Below are 22,170 nucleotides of genomic sequence, written 5' to 3' on the forward strand. Positions count from 1 at the left end.
TGATGAAGCCTTGTAATATTATCTACTGATTTTGCCCTATGCATACCAGCTACTTGGGTTCACACATTTCTCATCTTGAAGATCAACTCTATGTTCTAAAAATTGATGATCAGTTTGTAGTTTAGCACCGTGTGGACACACTCAAAGGTTAGCAATCATGAAGATTAGTCACTGATTAGAGCTATGTGACATCTTAACCCATTGAGGACGAACTGATTTTGCTACAACACGCATTTCCCATAGACCCCTGCCCAAGTATGCTAGGGACTCGTCCTAAACACGTTAAGGTTTATACTTTATCCAGGAGACATGGAGGGGGGGGGGGGGGGAGTTCCACTAATCGTGCATCGAGTGGACATGATAACCAATGAACTTGAGAGTTAGTATCACCTTTCCTCAATCCCTATTTGCTACCCAGGTCAATCTTCAGTGTGTGTTGTACACTACTGTATCAATGCTCATTGTCTGGTTTATCACCAGTGCTGCGTGCATGTATTTCTTCCGGTTCTGTGGTTCACGCATCCAGTGGGACTCTTGCTCGAAGGTTTAATCTTAAAGATTCTATATCGTGTGGACTCGCGAGGTCCTTTAAAAGCACTAACGTTCATTGAAATTTAAAACTTTGGTTTATTGTTGAAGATTAGAAATGAAACTATCATCAAGCTGGGAAAGAACCAACTCTGATCCATAATTCAAGTAAGACATCATCAGCATCAAGTGTGACTGGACTGAGAAAAGACACAATGGCAACTTACAAAAAAAAAACCAACACAACAACTGAAAAACCTCAATGAACATAAAATGAATGTGTGTGTGTGTGTGTGTGTGTGTGTGTGTGTGTGTGTGTGTGTGTGTATTTCCATGGCAAAGTGATGGCAACGCCCAGTGCAATAAACATAGTTTGTGTCCAAATACATTCAGATTTCAAGTATACATGACATACAAATTACCATGTGCATCCAAAAATAGGGCAATATTGGACTCACGTTATCAAGTTTGCAATAGCAGACATTTAATATTATTGTGCAAAAGGACATCAAATTTGAATATTGAATATTACAACAAATACAGTCAGAGCTCAATCACACACTCATGATATCACTGCTTTTACTCTAAAAATAGGTCTTAAATATTACAATGACATCATTATTAACTCAGGTGACTTTCACTGAAACAAACCTGCTTAGTTTTCCTCTGCATACTGCATGAATCATGTATTTCCCACAGGTTTTTATTTATTTATTTTCGCAAGTTGACTGATTATTTGTAAAATCAGCAACATACCAAAATATTGCCTCCTGAAACACAAATGTAACCTAAATCACCTCCATGATGGGAAATTGTAACTTTGCCTCTTACGAAGGATGATACTTTTCACTTAGATTTATACAAATGATCCTTAGAAACTATACGGCATATATAGTACTGTATACGCTGAATATTTTGCGAGGTTTTTATTTTCACAAATTTCGCGAGTCAGGTGCTGTTCGCGAAATCAAAGACACGTGAAAATATTTACTCTGGTCCCGATGTGGATGTGACGTACGCGTGTACATTTTCTCCGTTCAGTACAGGACTCCATGATCGCGAATTTAACCACTCGCGAAATCGTCGGGAATTCCCAATTCGCGAAAATTTAGACTCGCGAAATATATGGCGTATACAGTATATACCAGTACCTTCCTAAACTTATGTACATTTGTATGTTTGTCATTCCTTACATGTACCTCACCTGTCAGCCCTTAGTCTTCAGTGTCAAACATCCTAGGGAGGGTTTTCGAAAAGCAATGAACTCATTAGAATTTGGAAGGACACTCAATGGGTAAACTTGTCGCGAAATTCAATTTCAATGCATCGATTGTCGGATGAAGTTTGCATCTATCACATTCAATCGAAACAGAACTATTTAAAACTGCTTTCTCACTACCACACTTTTGGAAGTTATAAACTAAAAAAACCATAATGCATGCAATTTTGAAACCGATGCCATTTCTCAGATGGATGAAATTTGAGTTTTGGGGGCTTACCGAAAAGGGGGCTACTACTTCAAACATGGCAAAACAATATGAATTTCTTTGCATACAGGCTTATAGAAAGAGTGGGATATTTTTCCTTATAATCTTATGTGCACACTTTGATGTCTTTGTGAACAGTATACAAAATATTCCACTCTGTCTACTTTTTTTTTTCCAATGCATAGAGAGTTCTCGGGGAAAGTCCTAGCGGTGCACACATGGCTTGAGTATGCAGCAGTGGAATACCATTAATAAAACATTACATACAGATATATTTCACAGGAATCGCCGTCAATCATCAATGAGTTGTAACCGATCAGAGGAGGATCCATGACAGAATTTTTTTTCTCTTTAAAAAGACATTGACATGAGCAATCGGGCAATCAAGGCTTCTGGACATTTATTCTTGATGTAGTCCCAGCTGCAACATTCGGTTCTGAGATCACATTCAAGGCCGCAGGTCACTACTGCTCTCTACCTCAGTGTGCGGATGATACCTCTCATGGGTATCCAGAGTTATTTTCACTTTCCACTCAAGGGGGCAAGGAGACGATTCAACAGATGTTTGGCCATGAGCCAACAATTCAAGCGAATATAAAACCAATTTCATGTCAATAGAGCACCATTTCCATGGTGATTCTGTCTTATGGGAACCTGACAAAGCAAAGCATTTCATTAACATCATCATGATATGACACAATTACATGCCGCTACTACACTATACGTTTATCACACAAGTAGCATGACCACAGTTAATTCACCTTGTGCTTGCTGGAATGTCTCGTGCTTGCTGGCCTCTGACTTTTCAGTTGGAGCAAATTTGTCATTTTCTCTGAAGGAGGTCATCGCCTTTCGAAATCAAGTCGTCACTTTGTCCTGCCCATGTCTAGCATTCATGGCCATTCTTGAAATGTCTTAACTCTTTAATACTATAATCCTCTCTTAAAGCCTTTTTAATTTAATCAAATCAAATCAAATCATCATATTGACACATGTGCAGTCGGTTAACATTATATGGTCAAAGTTTGTAGAAATGAAATCAATGTTGCCTAGAGCGAATACAGAAAGAAACCATGTCTCTGACTGCTCCTAGAAATGGAAGCAGAAGGGTCAACAGCATATCATAGCACCAAAACAGCAAGGTTTGACATTCAACTGCAATTCCTCATGTAATTTCATATCCTGATCTCCTGCAGAACAGTTTCACTGATGCAGACCTGCTTCAACTATGTTCTGTTCAGAGCGTGCTGGGATCCATGGAACTAGCACTATTTAATTCTCCCAGTAAAATGCCCATTACACAAGTTCTCCAGCTATTAAACCACAATGACGCAGATCAAAATGAAATACTCGCTACAGACTGACATACAACTGTAAAATAGTGCCATATGTTCTGTGATATCATGTATAAACTTATCTAGTTGATGGACAATATAACTGCAGTAAAGCTTCCTTTTCTTTTCCATTTCTAAATGGTGAGATAACACTGTTGCAAGGTGGAATCATTCCGTAGTGTTTTCTCAACATCAGTTTTGAGGGTTTTTTTTTCTTACCTCGAATTCAGATCCAGGCTGTTTGCAAACTGCAGCCTATCACAACACATTATTAGTTTACACATACACTGTCCAAAAATCAACAATATCTCAATAACTACCATAATCAATTGAAATAATACTGCACTTCCGTATCCAACCAAATTTTCACATCAGCTTGCTAAGGCTGGTTTGCACAAGTATCCAGATGTGTCCACAAAACAACTTGCAAAAAAAAATAATGTCGACTGAGAATACAGTAAGAACAAAACTCAATGGTACTGTTTCATGACAAGCTTTTCGTGATGGTCGCATGGACAAAATACAAGTTAGCGATTACCATTGTAGCACACACTTGTCACCAATCATGAATCTATCAAGTTGGAATCATCCCTTAGATTTTTATTTTTTTCGTCTCTGTCACTCTCGATCAACAGCGCCATCTTTGGGGACGACTCGGAGAATGTACAACTTGAACATTTACATATAGAGTTAGCAATGAGCAAACATGCGAGAGGTTCGATAATTACTGACGGAGCATGGCTGGTGCAGCCTACCAGTGGTTCAAACCCTTTTTGTACCGCTTCTCATCTACATACTGCGTCTACGTCTTTTGATGGCACTTCAATCACATATGGACCAAGAGAGAAAGAAGCGATGACTAAAGACAATTCACGGAGTGAAAGAGAGGGGACCATTGCACAGAGTAAGTAGCAGGGGGGGGGGGATGAGAAAAAAGAATAAGAGGGGAACATACAAAGAGAGAGAGAGTGAAGAGGGGTACTAGTGGGGAAAATGTTGAAACTTTTAAAGAAAAAATCATTTAATGGCAGTATTCAAACTCATTCAAATGTAAAATTCTGTCTCAATCGCCTTCTCATCAATTTGGCATTCCCCAGCTAGGTAGAAAGAATCTTGGGCAACATCTGGTATCACACTGTCTGTGAAACTCGTTTGGCAAGCATACTTTTTGTTGAGTGATGAATATATCAATAGAGAAGCACCCATTACGTGATGGGAGTTCACAGAATCCTACAGACGAACTATGTTACACAACGGTAACTGTCATCTTTCTACGGTCCGTTATACAAAAGTGAATTGCGATAGGCACACACATGATCCTGATAAAGTTCCTCTCCCCAATGCATCGGCAGCAACAGGTGTATTCTCTATAAAACAATGAAGCCTGAAGCACATTGGGTGAGAACAACACAAAAACAAAACAGCAAATGACATTACTTCCACTTCAGATGTTCGTATCAGTCCTCTGACTAGATAATCAATTGAGAACTTGAACTGGGTTTTATTTCCTCCCATTTTCTTGTATCAATCACCAAAGACTTGATACACTAGATACACCCACATCCAGCCAGTTTCTCAAAGATTGACACATCTGAACTTTAGAGAATGAAGTAATGCAATGCACCAGTGGTGGGATGGCATCCCTCTGGCTACGAAAAGAAAAAATGATGCAGAGTTTTGAAACCACTGGTAGACTGTAGCAGGTAAAACTTAAAATCTAGACTTTACTGTACAAGATTGTGAAAGAAACAGGGGGAAAGAGGAGATACACAAGAGAAAAGCATCAGAGAAAGAAGGAGAGAGAGGGGGAAAGTGAGGGAGAGAAAGAGAAAGAGGTTTGCCCGCAATGTCGCAGACGACTCCTGCGTCATGTCGCAAACCTCAGCGTCCACTGCTTGGCTATCCTGTCGTGGTCCTCACGGTTGGATAAATACTGGGTTGCTATACTGCCAACAAGGGGATCATCTGCAATGATAGATGGTACACAGACATGTGACAGGCATGATAAAAACTGTTGCGCTACATGATATTGGCAAGCACATTTTGGAGACAGGAGGAGGAGGAATACATTTACCAGTATACCCTACTAACAAGGAGGTGGGGTGGGAGAGGTCTCCCCCCCCCCCCCCCCCTGCTGCTACCATGCTGGAATTTTATGCTCATGGACAAGGAAGTTCACGAATTGTAGCACGTATGCAATTGAACTGTAGACAACGAAACAAACTGTACCAAACTCTGGGCAATTTAATTAGATATCATAAAGGTGGCAATGAATCCCACCACAAGGGCATGCCATATAAGATGTCATGAATAAATGTAGCCCTGTTGCATAAAAGTTGAGATCAAACGTAAGTCAGAAAATCAAGCATGAGTCTCTGAATACTCAATTTTGATTGGCTTATACCAGACTTTAATACAATATGTTTGATTTTCTGACTTATGGTGCATTTTTAATGCAACAGGGAACAGTTCACATTAAAAAAAAAAATGCAATGAAATGCATGAGAACAAGATATGACTCACAGGTAAACATCTGAAGAAGTCAGACAAAAAAGAGAGGAGAGAAGTGATTACTTTTAGAGCGATAGTGACTCATCACAGATGTCTTGTGGAGTTGTAATATTATGCGGCATAGGATCATGCGATTGTTATTGCCATTGATGAATGCTACTCTGCTATTATGCTCTACACTAGACATCCACTGATATAAAAGAAGTGATCATTGAACAACATCCATAGTACACACTCCAGACATGTCAAGAGAGTGATACACTTTTCCCCTCCCCCCTCAAAAAAAAAAGAAAGAAAAAAATGTTCTACGTAGAGTATCAAGGGTAAGTCAAGTTTTGCTATACATTTTAAGAAAATGATAGCATGTTTCTCATAAAAAGAATAAAACAGAAGAGCAACTCTGCCCCTAGCTTACTACTAATACATATATTTAATGATCTTTTGCTTTAAGAAAAAACATTTGTAGGTTTTTTATTTTGTTTTTTTCAAAGTTCTTTAAATCAAAAACTGCACACAATTCACGCCTAAATGGCAATGAAAAGAGGGAAAAGACACTACAGTAAGAGTGTAGAGCCACAAACCCTCATCACTTATTCTTGTCTGACTCACAGATATAAATAGCACCCTCTACTGTTCCTTCTACACACATGCCCAACAACAAAGGCAGCTAGCTCGTGGAAGGTGCACATGGAAGCTCAGCTAAGCTACAGAACAAACAAAGCTCTTTAAGTACCTGGGCTTGCCAAAGGTGTGTTGACACAGCCCAGAAAACTGACACACAAATTTTGAGGACATTTTCAGGAGGCTATCAAAATGTCCCTCAGCTTCTTTATGTGATCACCATGTGGAATGCATCAGAGCTATTCATGGATACTGATAACATCAAGCAAAACCCCAAAACAAAAACAAAAATAAAATAAGACACCTGGCATAGACATTTGAGCACGATTTGATGTTGGTGTTCCGTACATTATATACATCTTGAAAAGTCTACATACCTTTAAAACTGATACACCTAATGAAGAACAGGGTGTTCAGACGCAAAAAAAAAATTATACAAGAACGGTATAGCTATACCAAAACAGTATAGCTATACAATGAATTTATATGTCTAAATGCTGACTAACGAAACGACGTATAACGAAACGACGTACAACGAAACGATGGTTAGAGCATCGTTTTGAACTAGAACTCGATAACGAATCAGCATTCCATCATGTCCATTGTGCGTCTGAACGTATGGCGACCATAGAACGGTGTAACTGGGCGGGGCTTAATGGGAGCGCGCATGAAAGGTGACCCCATAGCTGTCACTCATGACCATAACAGCATGTGCAGTGGGAAACTGCACATCTACACGTGTATACGACGTTTTCCAGAACGGTCGAGATTAGAGTCTAAACAGTCTGTCGGCTACACGATGATTCTTTATACCGGTACGTCGTTTCTTTATCGAGTTTTGGTATAAACTGGCTTGCATCTGAACAGGGGGGAAGGGCTCTGGCATCTCTCCTGTCATATTAGTTCACCTATGATAATTCTTGAATAAGATCTAAGATATCACCACTCAGGAATTCTGATTATCTGTATACATGAAATTGCCATGCACCAAAATGTATTAATACAGTACAAAGTTTTTGAATATGCTATGAAATATCCTAAAATTTTACCTCCTTTTACTGTTGCACTGTTTTGATTTCTGCATTCCACTTTATCACACAGATATTTCTTCATTGTCCCCTGTTTGCAACTGCCTATAAGCTCCAATGTGTGTATGTCAACTGATATGCATGTCATTGGCAGTTGGGGTGGGGGTATGTGGGACAAGAAGAGAGACTTAACACAACAAAAATTGATAATTTTTAAATCATGTTTCTGAAACAAACTTCTGAAGGTCAGGAGTTTCAACATTGAAATTAATTTTCTTGTGGACTGCAAAACACGCAGTTAGTTATTGCAACTGATTAACAAATTGTGAATTGCAAAATTCATGAAAATATAACCCTAGTGAAAATAACAGCTTATACAGTAAGCAGTCAGTTATCATACAGCATTTCATTCATTTTTTGTGTATCATGAGTACATGCATGTATTTGTGTACCATGGTACAACTGTACAAGGTTGAGTCAAGCCCCACTTCCTTTTGAACAGGTGTAGAGGTCACACCTTAAAGATTACAAATGTGCACCCAGAATCGAGCACTGTATGTTTAACAAGTGTATGCCGATTACTAAAAAACCTTTACCCATGATTGGCAAAATGTTATCTGAGAAGAATCCTAATTTCAGATTGGTTTTGGAATAATAATAACAACACAATGAGCATGAAACGTTTCTGTGCAATGCACTTTATAAATGAAGTTCTTTTGGAAGTCTGAAATCGCTCTCCATCATAAAGTAATATAATACTGTTGTAAACAATGTCACAATATCAGCTACTTCGCAATGTAACTTGAGAATAGAACATGCATGGGGACCAGCAATCCTGAATTATATTTCATTAAGTAGGCAAACTATATGTATGACTAAATGTTTTTTTTTTTTCTTAATACAAAGAGTGCAAGTCCCAATAAATTTGTCCAGTTTTTAAAATCAAAATGCACACATACATAATCACAGCAGAAAACTGTACTTCTGATACTTGTAACAATTTCAGTGCAGAATGAAAGATTGCTGCAGAGCCTAAAGCCTGCATTCCTGCTATTATTTAAAATAAGATCATTGCAATACCAGTACAGGAATGATAAAGACCATTTTAACCTCATCTGGGATAAGATGCTCAGTACATTAAAAAAAGCTACTCAAAATCCCATCGGCTCCTGGCTAATCTGTATGCTGAGGCCTGGTCTCCTGATTTGCATAACACAAGTGGCACTGACGACTGTGTCGTACACGTATGTATTGTATGACAATGATTTCTAATAACATACGTCTCTTTCGGCGAAGTCAAATTTAAATACAACCTTCACAGCTAATGCTCGGTTTGACAGATAGTTTACCATGCAATTTATACATTAAAAAAAAAAAAAAAAATCACTCCGGGTAAAAATATATATACATACATACATTTTATACTTCACAAAAGCTGGAAAATGATAGAGCTTCTCCACAAGCATCAACCTGTAATAAATTTGTCTCCTTTATGCAACTAGCCTGTGTAGCTTGATCCAAGGGAAATCCGCCTGTCTTTTTTCAGACGGCTAACCCAGAGAGATGCCGGACTGGAATACCGGTATATCTTCCTTCCAGATACATTTCATCCCAGTGCAAATTGCAAAAGTGCATTTTGAACAGCATGATAATGAAGTTGTTGTTTGCCAGGGATATGGTCAATGAACCCTTCTTTCCCCACCCAAAGCCAGAGGTTGCTGACTTTACAGTCAAAAGACATTTCAACTCTGTGCGTGCCACTGTGTAAACCCCCTGTGTGTCACATTCTTCTGAGATCACGACACACGAGTGCTTTTGTAAAACATTTTGTTTTTCAAAACTATGTAACTTCTTAAGGAATTTTTATGCTAGACATGCAATGAGCAAAGTTAGAAGAGTAAATTCCCAGCTTTGCTGCGATGTAAATTTTATGACAAAGCTGTGCTTATTTTTCTTGAAAAAGTGTCTAGGTCTGGGGGCATGACTTTTGCAGACACAACCATGATAGAAAATCAGAATTTACTTGAAACCCCCCATGGAACACATCTGCTATTCAATCACACAACACAAGCTTTCTGTGTGGGGAATAGAGTGCAAGTGAATCTTTCATTGAGCTGTGGCATTTGACAATGTTTCAATCAGTTTAGGCGAGTCAGAGTGTTTGAACAAAATATGCAAACTTGGCAAGCCGTTAACTGAATCTGGCATGCGGACGTGGTGCCTACAGAGTTAAAGAAGAAATCCACGACCTATACAAAGATTATTCATAATATAGTTAAGAATCCAGGATTCCGATGAGCTTAATGATATACCTCACTTCATAACCGTTGCAGAAAACGAGATTTTTACATTTGGAATATTTTCAGCCAAACAGTTCAAATTGCTGTACGGAATCGAAATTAATCACGTGACCCGATGACGTTTCACCCTCACATTGCTCGAGCGAAGTTTATTTGCAGAGGAGCTTAGGAGGAGCTCAATACACGTACAGTACCTAGTGCAACTGCGTTGTATACACTGAGCTGCATGCATGATATGCATGCTGTTCGACATCGTGCGTGCATCATAACATTGAGCGAAGATGCAAATGTGTCAGGAATACGGGTCTATGAATAAGCCTGGGAAAGGCAAGAAAAAGAGCTTCTTTCAGATACCCAACCCAGAAATAGAAAGGGAATGGTGTGCAAAATGGCTCAACAACATCGGAACGGATAAATTTGATGTGAAGACATACAAATTTAATCCAAATCGAGTCGTATGCGAAGACCATTTTGAGTCGCACTGGTTCCAGGATGACATTAGTGCGCGTGTGATAGGATATGTGCATCAGCACTGCCAGCAGCGGCAGCCCTCTCTCGGTCAGCTCTTCTTGATTCCACTCTGGTTGGAAAGCATATCCAGGTGGACCCGACATGACACTTGCAGTAAAACCACATAGAATGAACGTACGGCAATAAATGGGCGCTAATTAGAGTGGAGAGAAAATTATAAATGAAAGAACAAGCGATGTATGAACTGTATGCAGTACGTATATGGTTCACGGTGTAGTGGGACGCGACGCGATGCACGCTGTGAGCTGAACGCTGAACGCTGCGACAACACACGTACATACACACACACAATTTCTGTGGCAAGGGCAGGCAGCGATCGTAGAAAATGGAAGAGCGGGTCGTACGTCATCGGGAATTGCATTGTGGTAGAGAACAGTCTCGCTCACTTTTAATGCATCTCGCAAAATAAAAATATTAAACAAAATGATTAAAAATATTTTCCGTCAAATATTTGTGAAATTAAGAGCATATTTGAACGTTTAATATTTTTGTCTTTCATTTGAGCATGACTTTATGTAGTCCCGGATTTCTTCTTTAAGGACAATCTCCATTTCTCTAGAATGTCTGAGCGTATTAAAAGAGTAGCATGTGATGTTACTCAGGGAATGGTCCATTAACAGGATCATATTACTCAATACAGCACAAACAAGATCGCTATAACTGTTTACCTTTCTTAAAAGTTTGTGCTTTCTCGACTTTAAAAAAAAACTCTACTCCCTGCCTACATTAATTACCTCAGAAATAGTTTAGCATTAACCATTTACAGGTCATCTTTCAGAGCACTGTATATGTTTGCCCAAGCAAATGATAGCTTGATTTGTCAACTGGGACAACATCGTGGCAGTCACGGTTTGTTACTTTGTTTACAAGTTGTATGAATCAGGTTCCTGCATCATGTAGCATACATAAAGGACATTTCTTTTCTTCTTGCGTATACACATTGTAGCTACATGTATTCACTTGTATTCACAATCTATCAACTCTGAAAGTGTTCACAAATTAACTCAGGCAGATTTTTTTTTCTCCTTTCATATACTGAACTTGAAATTCAAGCAGCATGAAACTGAAACTTGCCAAATCTGAAAGGATAAATATGACGACTTCTTTCATACATCTAATAGCAAAGTAGGAGTGATCATTTTTGCTATTGCCCTTGAACCCTACAGTTTTGACTTTTCAATTCATCATTATCATTCTAGCTCGTGGAGCTGTTAGATATTACTCCAGTTCATCATACCAACAATTCTACATATATTTCTACAATAACAGTATTTTAGTTTATCATTCATCAAATTTCATTGATTCATCCAAATATTTTTTCAATGCGTTTATATTTAAGGTACTTTTACAACATTTCAACATGACTTTGGACTCCCAACATTTGACCCATTAAACAAAAATAATTCACTGTCACTTAAAGGGATAGTACAGTATTGGTGGAGCTGAGGATTTGGTTTTTAATTTTTTGCGAGATATCAAGAAACCACTTTATGAAATGGTACAGAGCATGCCATTCTAAGAGGAATTCAAAGTTTATTTGATGAAAATCGGTTTTGGACATCAAAAAAAAAAAGTAAAACAAAGCGATCATAACAAAATGTGGGTCCAAAATTTTATTAGTATTGCTCTGTTTTGGGTATCTCAGCCATTTCATATCCAATTTTCATCAAATAAATGTTGAATTCCTCTTGGAATTACAAGCTCTTTCATATTTCATAAGAGGTTCCACAGTATCTCATCCAAAAATGTTAAAAACCTGAAGTTAGGTCTCAACCAAAACTATACAAGCCCTTTAACACCTTTGTGCCAAAGCTAGGCCTATTCTCCTTGAAGCTAGCTCATCTACAATGAGATCTGAACCACTGAACCATTAGCTGGAATTTGTTGCGGGTTTCTAGAAGTCCAATGACTCAAGTACAAATTACAGAATTTCATTTTGATCTCCCCAAACGACGCACAAATCAAGCTCAAGATCTAGTATGATACACTCAATTGTCATATTTGTTTCCACTGATTACCGCACTTAATTAAATGTGTGAATACTGATTGACATATAACACTAACAATGACATTCCATAGAGAATTTAGACCTTTGGACTATGTAAGACTTTTCTCCACAGTCCACTGTGTGAACTAACCTGTCATTCTATCTCCGTGGGCCATTGAATAAGATTGAAGGGGGGGGGGGCAGGAGCACTAACATACACATTTATCTACACATTATAAAACAGATAACCCCCACTACAGGATGTCACTATCCCTTGAAGTGGAGGGATAATAGCACTGCTACTGATCCCTGAGAGAGACTGGGTGTTTCTTTGGGTGCGTTATCTACTCACTTCCGGCGTAGAATATAAAACTTACTCTCACAATTTCTTACTCACTTCAACAGAAATGACATAAATCTCATATTTCAGCTGTACAAATTAAGGTTTCCCAACAACTTTCTGGGAGATTTCGGCAGTTGACAAATACAATGCTGCTTTGATTATGGGTATTAGGAAAGTATTTCTGAATGCCGACAAATGTGTGATCGCATGCATTTGAGCAGGATATGTGTTTCTGTGGAGATGATAAATCAAAAGTTGTTTTGAAATGCATTTATAGTTCAGATCTACCCAAACCAACCACTGCCAACTAACCCCCTATTCAGACGCAAGCCAGTTTATACCAAAACTCGATAAAGAAACGCCGTATAAAGAATCGTCGTATGGCTGATAGACCGTTCAGACGCTAATTTCGACCATTCTGGAAAAACGTCGTATAGATGTGCAGTTTCTCACTGCGCATGTTGTTATGGCCATGAGTGACAGGTACAAGGTCACCTTTCGTGCTCGCTCCCATTAAGCCCCGCCCAGTTATACCATTCTATGGTCGCCATACGTTCAGACGCACTATGGACACAGTGGAATGCTGATTCGTTATCGAGTTCTAGTTCGAAACGATGCTCTGACCGTCGTTTTGCTATACGTCGTTACGTTATATGTCGTTTCGTTAGTCAGCGTTCAGACGTATAAATTCATTGTATAGCTATACCGTTTGGTATAGCTATACCGTTCTAGTATAAATTTTTTGCGTCTGAATGCCCTGTAAATGGTCTCCACCCCTGGGGTCATACTGTGCAATGGAGCTGCACATTGACAAGGCCTACCTCTTGATTCACAACAGAGATGATAAACCCAACAACTCAAGAAACACGATCCCAAAGGCCTTTGCAAACGTGTTTTGAAATGTGTTTTAAACATGGGAAAGATGATAAAGGCAGCTAATGAAAAGTAAACATTATGATCGTGCCTCCAGAATCCTTTTGGGAAATGCATAAAAGTGGTGTAATATCATATTTATGTGTATTATATTGTGCTGTCCATGTAGATAAGCCCTTTTCTCCAACAATGACACTTTACACAAAAGAATTTTCTGATATTAATGATTGATTTCAATGAAATGTAAAGAAATTTGATTTCTTTTTGATTTGCTGAGTCAAAAGATACTGAGGTGTAGCATTTGCCTTATTCTGATACAAATTAACATCAATTGTTATATACAATCATATAGAAAACATATGACTTCAAACTCTTTTACTCTTGAAGCTTTCTATACAATTTATCATAATATCACTTTGTGACATCCGACATGTAAGAAGGGCTCTTTTTACACTACTGTACACCACAATCATGTATTAGCGAGCTAAATTGACCCTCAGAAAATTAACTTCATTCAAATGACAAGACATATATCGCAAGTTCACTCATGGCAAAGGTGGGTTGGAAGATCACCTATCACAAAATCAAAATGAACTCACCAGGGTTGCAATCTGAAAGGAGGGAACAAATGGAGAGGAGAACTTTTCCGATGGTCAGCGCTGGTGACCAGTTATCTTTCAGGATATCTAGACATATCGTTCCTTGGCTGTTGATGTTACAGTGGTAGATGCGAGTTCGAAATGTCACCTGCAAATCAAACAATATCTTTTTAGTCAAAGATAAAACTACTATGAAAAAAACAAACAAACCACTTGCATCATCCATTGCTCTACTAATTGCTCACTACGATATTTATGTGCATTTGCTTGATGCCATATAATATATTTTTCTAGTAAATATCAGGCTTCAGGGACGTCACAGAATTTTTATCTTCTTCTATTTGGCTGTGTTCCAGACAAAGTGATTACATACTCCCCCGCTGAAGTCAGAACCGCTCTTTAATACAGAATATCCTAATTTTCCTATTGCAGTCCCTACAGCTCTTACAGTGATCTCCTTTACATACAACCATGCAGAAGTCATATTTGTGCTGTTGCCAATTGTAGAAATTACAAAAAAAAAAGTTCTTCTTTTCTTGAAACGTAGTTCATAGATGTTGTATGGTATCCAAGAAGAACAACAAAACACCTCAAAGGTTCCCCACTTTTTTTTTTCACTTTCAGCACCAGCAATCAAAGCACTGATTCCAAGCTAGAAGTTAAGGCACACTTGTAAGTCTTCGATAGACAGTTTTCTGAATTAAACATGTTTTAACTAGTTCTTTTTACTCCAGAGGAATTACAAAATGAGATATCTATGAAATGTTCTATCTAAGCTAACCTATTCTAAAATTTAATTTCCATTATCAAAGTGCCAACTCACACACATGTTGTCCACATTGACAGACATAAAAGCATTTTACATAAAGACATATTTCACACGGCAAAGCCAGAATAGGACAAGGGGCACTTATCATCCCCATTAAGACATGAAATATATCTCATGTGTAATCACGTTTGTCCTACTGCATACCGTAAACATTATTCTGCAACAGTGGTATTTTGCAACTTTGTCATTGAAACACAAAGCATAACTCGTAAATACATATAATACAAATATTGTATTGCTCAAAAGCATGTAAATTTATTGTGCAAGAGACAGCAAGGTCAAACTCAGCTCCCCTCCCCCCCCCCCCTTGTGACTTGGGACCAAAACTTCAAACGAATCATACACTCAGGACTGAGCATACTCCGCCTGGAATCCCACCTCAAGACCACAGTTATCAAATGTAATTTGGAACAAGACTTTTTATAATAGAAGTTACTTTCAGACGACAAGCCCTAACCTCGAGGTTAAGCTCTTGCCCCTTAACTTCGATGTGCGTCCACACAACGAATCTTAACCTCGAGGTTAAATTCCTGCCCCTTTGAGTGCGTTGATTTTTGCGTCCACACGGTGCTTAACTATGAGTGGGGACCCCCCGCGGCTCGTGGTTAGAACGCTAACCTCAAGGTTAGCTAACTACGAGTGCGTCTTCACGGTCCCTAACTACAAGCTTAACCTAGAGGTTTCCTAACCTCGAGGTTAGGGCTTGTCGTCTGAACGTAACTAGTGAAACAAAAGTTAAGTTTATATTCAGACATTTAAAAAAAAAAAAAACACCAACAAAATTGCTCAATCAACATAAAACAACTTGCTGGCCACGTTGTCAAACAAGTTCCTCGAACGATCTGAAAGAGCTCTTTGTTTGCATGGGGTTAGCGTGGCAAACCATGCTAACCAGACACTCAAATACCACATTCACACAGTATTCTGAATACCAGCATGAACCCTGCTCAAGGGGCTAACACATAGTTTTATATGCATTTGCAGATAGTTTTTACATGCGTGTTCACATGATGCTCCAGGTGGGACCTCATCTGGCTCATGGAATATTCACTTTTTGTTTCCATGTTCACATCGTACTCCAAGCAGTGGAGAAGCCCTGTGGCCATGAACAGCACTTACATTTCATATTTTAATAAACATTTGTTTCATTTCGGTCTCTTGCAATGGCATCATTATCACTTGCTTGGTATCAGAATTGCAATTACTTGACCACTCTGCATTTTTCCCTTTATTTGGGAGTCATCAGAACATATGGTCACTTTCTAGGAAAGGAATACATACAACTGTACAATCTTGACAAGAGTTGCAACACAGCACGGTACCATACCAGAAGAGAAATAATCTTTATCACTGTGGATTGAGGCAGGGTATTATATGAAATAGGGACAAAAAACAAAACAAAACAAAACAAAACAAAATTACACCCCTGCAACAAACAAGCTCACAGGTCAAGTTTGCAAAGTGAATGGGGTTGCCCTAGTTTTCAGGTCACACAGAGAATACATTGTAGTGTCTACCCAACAGTTGCACTGAAAGCAGTAGATATGAGGGTGCATGGAAAGATAGGGGCTGCCACAGTTTGTGGAAAGTATTGGTCGTGGTACTGTTCATGCCCGCCCAGTGATGCTCACCACAATCAGCTGTTGTGTTGATCCTATGATCAGTTGACACTCTAATGCTGCAGTAATGTTGTTGCATTTTCAAACCAAACTGAAAGCACCGATATCTTTATTAGGTGATCCGAGTATCCTTCGGATCACCTTCTGTAAAAAGTTGTGCAGAGGTTAGCTCAGAAAGTGCATTGCCTATCAATGTCAAACTTATACCATATATGTATCGTGTCGCAAAGACGGCAATCGAACTAAAATCATGGTGATCAGTCGACCGTGACGTCACTATGACGTCATTATATGAAAACATATTCTCAATCATATCTCACTAATGGAATGGAGTTTTTCAATGAAATTTACGTCACATATATTTCAGGTCAAGCGCATTCAACTCACATTCTCAAAATTCATCTATATCTTAAAACGTGCGCGTACGCGCGCGTTGAAATATTTGTATGCTCAAATCGAGCTCAAATTTTTTTTGCACACGTTTCAGACCATTTGCAGCATTTTTTGAAAAATTGAAAAAATTGGACGGACGCGTACGCGCGCGCTCATATACGCACGCACAGCTCATATGCAATAGAAATTTCCCGTTTTTTCACACTTATCGGCTGCCTGAAATGTCAAGGAATATTTCTACCAAGTTTCAAGTCAATCCGACTCAATATGACGTCATACGGGCCCGTCAAAGTTGAAATTCCGCGCGCGCGTCAATGGCGATATACAGTACAACTATGCCAAAAAACTGCCAATTTTAAATCCAATTTTACTCGTCAGGATGGACGGTGACCCTCCATTTTCTGTACATATTTTGAAAGCTGATGAGTTGTACATGTCATTTCATGGGGTGGCAATGCTGACAAAATGATTAAAAGATAGCAAATTTCTTAATAAAGTAAAAAAAGTAAATTTTCAAAATGACGTCATCAAATTTCAAGTTCATTCGAGCGTATCTCACTAGTCCTTTGTCAATTTTCACCCAGATTTCAGTATGATGTAGCTTATTTAATGTTCTTTCAAACATAAAATTACAATATTTTGATTGGATAACGGTATCACCTCGTAAAAATGGATTAAAAGTAATCTTGTCAAATTTGACCAGTTTACGTGTTATCTCTATGGGAGTGCAGTTTTTCTGGAAATGAAAATTGACATGACTATCTTTATCGAGCACTAGCTCACTTAAGCTTCGGTAAATTTCTCCCAGATTTTAATATGTTGTAGCTGAGACTTTACCCTACCGTAAGTGTGCCCTTTGTTTTTTCATACGATGTCGGAATCACGTCCAAAAATTGGGTTGAAATTCAGGCTTATCTTCGATGTATTGAGATATTTCTTTCTTTCTGCAACTTTCTTTGCAATAACTCAAGAAAAACGGCCTCTATCACTTCTATATTTTGCACATGTTTAGTTCATGTCACGTGAATTATTTCATAAAATAACAACTACTTGATCAGACACCATCTTGGGTATGTAAAGTAGGGTCAAAGGTCATAAGTGTTTCACCCTGTATCTTAGTGAATACATGTCCTATCTTTCCCATATTTTGCACACGCAAAGACCATGTTACAAGGATCATTTCACAAAATAACCACTTTTTACTCAGATGCCATCTTGTCGTTGCAAATTGAGGTCAAAGGTCATATGTGCTTCTTTTTGTATCTTCGTTATGACGTGTTATCTCTATGGGAGGGAATTTTCTTTAATGTGAAAATTGACATGATTGTCTTTATCGAGCACTAGCTCACTTACCCTTCGGTGAATTTCTCCCAGATTTTAATATGTTGTAGCTGAGACTTTGCGCTATCGTTTTATTTCCTTTGTTTTTTCATACGATGTCGGGATTACGATAAAAAATTGGTTGAAATTAAAGCTTATCTTCTATGTATTGAGATATTTCTTTCTTTCTGCAACTCTCTTTGCAATAACTCAAGAAAAACACGCCCTATCACCCCCATATTTTGCACATGTTTAGTTCATGTCTCGTACATTATTTCATAAAATAACAACTACTAGATCAGACAACATCTTGGGTATGTAAATTAGGGTCAAAGGTCATAAATGTTTCATCTTGTATCTTAGTGAATACCTGTCCTATCTTTCCCATATTTTTCACACGTATAGACGATGTCGCGAGAATCATTTCACAAAATAACCACTACTTCATCAGATGCAATCTTGGGAGTGCAAAGGTGGGTCAAAGGTCATATGTATTCATTGCTGTATCTTCGTTATTCAGTGTATACAGAATTTGGTACCAAAGATGGCAGATATGACTCCCTTTTCTAAATGAGAATGCAAACATCACACGGCCAATGTCTCTAAACACAGATGAAACTTGTATGGTCATGCCTATTGCGATCAGGACTCGAATCATTGATAAAAAAAAAAAAATCGGATCACCTTAATTTGTCAGTGATGACAAATTACAATCTCTAGTTGCATTTGCAATGCTGACTTCTTTTAGGGACTACTGTTGTCACTTTCATTTCTGGTTCACTTTACACGAGAACTCGGCCAGCACGAACAATACGCTCATTTTGCAAACAATGAAATACAGTCTGTTACATTATCTAATCTTCTTGTAGGACACAGACGTTGCGTGTCTATACTCTCATCCACCTTTTATTAGCCGTTCCTTTGAAAAATGGAAAAAGGGGAAAGGTAAATCCTTGACATCTTCTTGAGTGGCCTGAATATGCTCTGGCATGCAAAGGGTTTGAGGAAGCGCATAGCAGGAAGTTTGACAGATGTTAGAATTACCTTCGGTGGCTTGAATGGATAGTCTGGCGAGAAGTGAATGTCGAGGAAGAAAACGCCACCCTCATATACAGAACCAGGTGGACCCAGAATTGTCGAGACCCACTCGTAGATGTTGTCTCCCTTTGGACCAGCACTGTGAACAAGATGAATATTAAAAAAAGAAGAAGAATTAACACAAACTCAACATAACTACAGATTTTTAATACATTCTTTTTAAATGTATCAGTGCAGGATTTTCAAGCTTTTCTGTTTCCTTCTTTTTCATCACAATAGGGCATAGAATAAGAAAGCTTTACTTGAAAATTATTCAGTGTGGTTAAATAATAACAACTATGATCTCAAAATACCCATGAAACAGCACACTGAAGACAGACAATCAATTAATCAATCCATCAATCAATCAATCAATCAAATCGAGGGGGAGGGTGGATTTACTTTCATCTGGCATAAGATAAGCTGAGCTGTATGTACAGTGTATTCTGAACTGTGGCACATTGTAGATCCCTTACGGGACAACATCATTTGACTAAAAATCTAAAACCTTCAAGAGTTCTCTGTGAGAAACCCAACAGCACATCTCAGGATGTAAAGCTCTTTCGTCTTGCCCTGTGCAGAAACACTGTTTCAATAAAAGTCAATGCCGGGCATAACGCCCACACACAGTATCACAGTGCGGTCTGCTGCTCAGTTGCTGGTATGAGCAGTGTAGATCTGTTTTATTGATTGTGAACACATGCCTCTGATGATGGATAATTTCCTAAATCAAGGATGCCTCATTTTCTGTAACGCTCACCAGTACACACAGTATCTTACTCTGCCACACAAACCATCCAAACTAATACTTGTACCTCAGACATTCCCTCAGTTGTCATAGTAACAGGATTTATGTGATATTATAATTGGCAGGCAGTGCAGCAGAGGGGGAAACCCCACAGTCCTCTTCAATCACAATCAAACTGGCAAAAACAGTAAAATGCATTCATCAAAACAAAAATAGTAGTCTGAGGTTGATGCATAAATCTGACAGAAAAACAAATGCATAGTGAGCACGAGTGACCCTTCAAAATCATGATACTTACTGCAGGCCATTCCGTGTATCATACATGACCCTGTTAATCTTCTTACACTATGCCCTACACACAGTGTACAGCCAGTTAAACTGCACTGTGCATATTGATACAACCCTGATGAAATGATTAATGTGACTCTACAAATAATAACACATGTTATTGTCAATCTAAAGACAGAAAACTTGACCCTTCAGGAACTAGTGGCCCTGATCTTTTATCAGTTTCATCTCAATCCTACTAATCACTAATTACAATGTATGTACCATGTACAAAGTTTCATGAGAAAGTCCAACTTTGAAGTGATTTCTAGAAAATACAGATACCCTTTGACATCCCCACGTGGCCCCATTTCATTTAAATCTGTAAATTGCTCTTTAACATCAGCATGAATACCTGATGAACACAAACCAAACAGTAATGTTCTTGCTTCTGTACATACATAATTATGTACTCTATGTATTTCCAGGTATTTCCAGGCCATGACATAGAATATTAAAGGGATAGAATACGCCTACTAGTATTGGTTGAGGTGAGGATTCAGCTTTTAACATTTTGTGAGATATATTTAGAAACCACTCTATGAAATGTAAAAGAGCATACAATTCTATTATCTAAGGGGAATTAGAAGTTTATTTGATGAAAATCAGTAAAGAAATGACTGAGATATCCCAAAACAAGGCAAAACAAAGAGATCCTAATAAAAGTTGTGGCCTGTCTCATTTAATTAGGATTGCTTTTTTGGATGTCTAGGCCATTTCAAGACCAATTTTCATCAAATAAACTGTGAATTCCTCTAAGAATTACATGTTCTTTCATATTTCATTTACCGACAAGTTGCAATACTGTACTTGGTTGTTTGACATCATCCCTACCAGACTTTACCTAGATTTCTGTAAAACCAGAAATTTTCGAATGCATGAAACTTGCCCGAATTTCACAAGGCACCAAGATTCATAAAAGTAAATATCATGTGAAAGTTTTTGTCTACACAATGCATCGAATGCCGGGAAAAATGCTGTACACCATCACGGTCGGCAATTTGCAAAAGTTACAAGCCGAGAAAAAGGCCATCGGCTCCACTTTGTGAAAGTCTCATGCCACGAACGCTACTGGTTTTACAGCCAAATGAGTGAAAGTTCCTCATACACATCACTTTTGTTCAGATTCTGTCCCCTATCTTATGAACAAAATACAATGTACAAATGTATGTTTACTCTGAGCAAGTTACTGTAAAATGAAGAATGTTCGCGTGCATTCTAATTTCATGAATTTTGCAAGAGCCGAGTTTCACAAAATTAAAATGCACGCTATAGATCTTGTCTACACTATATGCATTGAATGTTACAGGCAACTCACGAAATAAGGCCGTCGGCCGTCATGCTAATAAGGCCGTCTGCTCCCATTCGCGAAAATTTCATGCCGTGAAATATCGTGTTTCACAGCAACTCCAAAACATACTTGCTTTATTTCCACACATTAACAGTTACATGAGGTTTTCCGTATTATCTCACATTTCAAAATATGAAAAAATTTAACAGTGTGAACTATATACCGCACTATCAAAATGATAACTTCACAGATGTGGGTAGAAGGTGTAATATGAATTAATATTTAAGCATGGGCAAAAGCAATTGCATATAAAGACTGGAGGATATTATCCACAACAAACACAATGCCAGCCTGCATACATACACGTATTGCATCACCTCGTACCTTCAGCAGTGGTAAACCCCTGCAGCTCATGAGCAAAAGT

At 38.4% G+C, this 22,170-nt stretch overlaps 1 protein-coding gene across 1 annotated transcript in view; it reads right to left on the bottom strand.

Moving 5' to 3' along the window:
* Window positions 1-4,389: 4,389 nt before the first annotated feature.
* Window positions 4,390-22,170, bottom strand: part of LOC139723073 (ubiquitin-conjugating enzyme E2 E1-like) — a 74,737-nt gene continuing 56,956 nt past the window's right edge. Inside the window, exons 4-6 of the mRNA XM_071634345.1 lie at window positions 19,348-19,480; window positions 14,143-14,290; window positions 4,390-5,314 (exon numbers count right to left, since the gene is read on the bottom strand). Coding sequence (XP_071490446.1) covers window positions 5,217-5,314; window positions 14,143-14,290; window positions 19,348-19,480 — 379 coding nt within the window. The 3' untranslated portion in view covers window positions 4,390-5,216. The remainder of the gene's footprint in view (window positions 5,315-14,142; window positions 14,291-19,347; window positions 19,481-22,170) is intronic.

Source organism: Diadema antillarum, unplaced genomic scaffold (assembly GCF_040938485.1).
Source record: "Diadema antillarum isolate AM-2024a unplaced genomic scaffold, OU_Dant_1.0 scf00000180, whole genome shotgun sequence".
NCBI lineage: Eukaryota > Metazoa > Echinodermata > Echinoidea > Diadematoida > Diadematidae > Diadema > Diadema antillarum.